The 3,043-nt window shown below is 30.8% G+C and overlaps 1 protein-coding gene across 1 annotated transcript; it reads right to left on the bottom strand.

The window, feature by feature from the left end:
* Nucleotides 1-301: 301 nt before the first annotated feature.
* Nucleotides 302-1,381, bottom strand: LOC110427476 (uncharacterized). Its single transcript, XM_021443018.2, has one exon. It carries the CDS (start codon nucleotides 1,008-1,010, stop codon nucleotides 645-647), a length of 366 nt encoding a protein of 121 aa, XP_021298693.1. The 5' UTR covers nucleotides 1,011-1,381; the 3' UTR covers nucleotides 302-644.
* Nucleotides 1,382-3,043: the final 1,662 nt, after the last annotated feature.

The raw sequence follows: 3,043 nt of genomic DNA, 5'->3' as shown, positions 1-3,043 counted from the left end.
CGTATCAAATACATTCTTACAATATATTAACTTTTAATAGGTACGGCTTGTTCAGTTACATTAGTTATAAAGAATTTATTGAAATGCAAACCCTTTTTTAAAAAAATAAAAAATAAAAAATATATTTACCATTAAATCCAATATTTAGATAAAAATGTTAACCTAAGCTTAGTCTTTTGGTGGGATAACAAATTGGGATTGTCGACTAAAGTATCAGCAACACAGTCCAAAGTCAGCCTGCCCCTTGTTAAGGATTTCTGTAGGCGACCAAAACCAAGGGAGGGCAGAGCAGTACCTCGAATTTAATAATTATAACTGATAATCTTTTCAATATCAAAAACCAGCCATCCACGTCATCAAACAGGTTCGAGGATTGCTGGTCCCACCGTATAGAAGACGGAACAAGTTTATCGACACATGAAATCAGAAGAGCAAAGCTAAAAAGGCCTAAGAGACAATGCATCACCGACCATCAATGATCCAACGGTCTAAAATCAATATTACAAACCAAAATTAACTGCCTGCACTCAAACATTACCCAGAATTCCAACGAGATTTAAAAAAACACAGCGTAGGAGTTCTACATAGATTTCATTTCGACAAATTATTGCTTTACCCTTACCCGATACTTAGTAGGCTTTCAATCACTTCTCGAGCCAACCCGATATATCCGAGGCCAGACGAGACGCGATCGACGAGTGGTACATTATATCGTGAAAGGCCGCGTTCTCCATCGTCTTCCTTCGAAGTTGCTTTGCTTTCTCCTCGGTGAAGCACCCGAGCGTGTATCTGGATCTGGATCGCCCCGGATCGGGAACATCCGGTTTGCTCTCCGAAGGGCCGCCTGCATTGCTATCGTTGAGGTACTCGGGATTGGAGGACCACCCGAAAAGAGGGGCCCACCACGATGAGGAAGAAACGGGTTTTCTACGATTTGGGTCGGGTTTTCCAAAAGATCCGGAGGAGGCCCGGATTGGGGTTGAGAGAGAGCACGCAAGAGTGGTCGCCATGAAAAACGGGGAATTTCTCAGAGAAGATTTCGGCTTTGGTAATGAAGAAAGCTAAAAAAGAACACTACACTATTTAGCCCTTCTGGATAGAGGAAGGGAGATTATCGTCTGCGGTCTAAAAAGTCAGATTTGTTGTACTTTTCTGGGTGACAGGGAATACTGGGGACACCTGGGACAGCTGTGAATGATTGGGGAGTGGGATTAGAGGGGTTACAGTAGGAACGGATGCAAGAGATTTGAAAAGGCGGAGAAGTGGATAAGATAGGACACGTGGAGGGCATGGGAGAGCGTGTAGTCTTTCTTGTTATTCAAAGCCTTTTGGGGATAACGAGAGGTGTTTGGATGTATATATGCACTTTTTTAAGGTAAGCTGTCCCGGAAAGTGCAAATGGGGACTCGACGGAGTGGCCACGGAAAGGATATTTTGCCCCCAAAAATTTATTGTATTTCTTAATCAATTATGAATTGACATGTTAAGGTTTGTCCCTGAAAAAGTTGGAGGAGAAATTAGTCCAGAAATGCTATTGTCGCTTTTTATTAATTGTTTGTCTATTTTTAAAAATAAAAAATAAAATAATCTGTTAAGATCTTAAATACAAGGACAACAATTCATTAGACTTCTTGGCTCCTGTTCTTGAGGTTCCCCCCAGTAAACTTTTCACTCATGTTCAAATTTCTTACTCAACACATAACCCCCTTACCTTCCCACCGTAACGCGTCAACTGTTTTCGAAAAAAATTGTGTTTCATTGTTATTTCAATGTTTGATTGTGTTTTTGAAAAAATTCCAATGTTATAATTTTTCAATAATAAAGAAATAAGTGATAAAATTATAAAAATATCTTTTATTATAATTTACTAAATTTTTGATGTTTTTAGAACTCATTATTTTTGGCAATATGCTATTAATAAATAATAATTTAATATGTTATCAAACAAATATTAAGCTTTAGTATTAAAATATTATTATGATTTTTATTATTTTATTTTTCCTATTTTTCTCTTTCAATTTTTAATAAAACAATATTAATAATTTGCTATAGAAATTAATATTTTATTATTAAATTATTAATATGATTTTTATTTTTCACTATTTTCATTTTTCCATCTTTCTCTGTTAATTTCTTTTTTAAGAAAATATTATAAAAGTATTAATAAGTAATTTAGTATTCAACTATTAATAACTTATTATAAAAATATTAATAACTTATAATTAAAATATAAATATGACATTTTATGTTAGTTCCTTTTTATTTTTTATGAATTTTAATTTTCTGTTTTTCTATTTTATTCTTTTAAAAATATTAAAAACATATTAATTTAATAGGTTTTTTTCTTCTGTAAAAATTGCTACCTATTAATTTAATAGAATAATATTATTTTAATAGTTTATTTTTGAAATATTGCTATGCTTTTATTTTAATTTCTTTTTATTTTTATATTCATAATTTATCATTAAAGTATTAATAATTTGTTATGAAAATATCAGTAATTGATTATAAATATGATTTTTATTTGAACTTCATTACTTTTTTTATATTAACAATTTATTATTAAAATATTCATATGATATTTATTTCAATTTATTTTAATTTTATATCTATTTTAATTTTTTCTTTTTTCTCTTATAATTTCCTTTTTACTAAAATATTAGGAATTTGATATTTTCTATTAAAATATTAATATGATATTTTATATGGTAAGATTAGTAATTTCTCATAATAAGTAAGGTTTCTTTTGTCAATAACTATTTGAGCTGTATTCCATGAAGCTTCGAATAACTATTGTCAAAGAGGTCAATATTAGTAATTTTGTATTTTTAAGGAATTGTTATTCTTGATATAAAAACCAACCATACAAAGTAATAAGTTTCATCTAGGGAAAAGGGGAATGGATTAGCCATTGCCTTCTAGAAAAAAAATAAAACCCCATCTTCTACTATTAAAAAATTAAAATATAATAAAATCTCTCTTAATTGTTTCCCAAACCAATCTAATGTTTGTTTGTACACACACTCTCTCATTTTTCTCACAA

Source organism: Theobroma umbraticum, unplaced genomic scaffold (genome assembly GCF_002168275.2).
Source record: "Theobroma umbraticum cultivar Fairchild unplaced genomic scaffold, ASM216827v3 scaffold_34.0, whole genome shotgun sequence".
In the NCBI taxonomy this organism is placed as follows: domain Eukaryota; kingdom Viridiplantae; phylum Streptophyta; class Magnoliopsida; order Malvales; family Malvaceae; genus Theobroma; species Theobroma umbraticum.
The sequence above is the reverse complement of the archived record's forward strand: the minus strand, read 5'-3'. Positions and strand labels throughout refer to the sequence as shown.

What these genes read in the sequence shown, in the direction of transcription:
- LOC110427476 (XM_021443018.2), bottom strand. Translation starts at nt 1,010, where the DNA reads ATGGCGACCACTCTTGCGTGCTCTCTCTCAACCCCAATCCGGGCCTCC.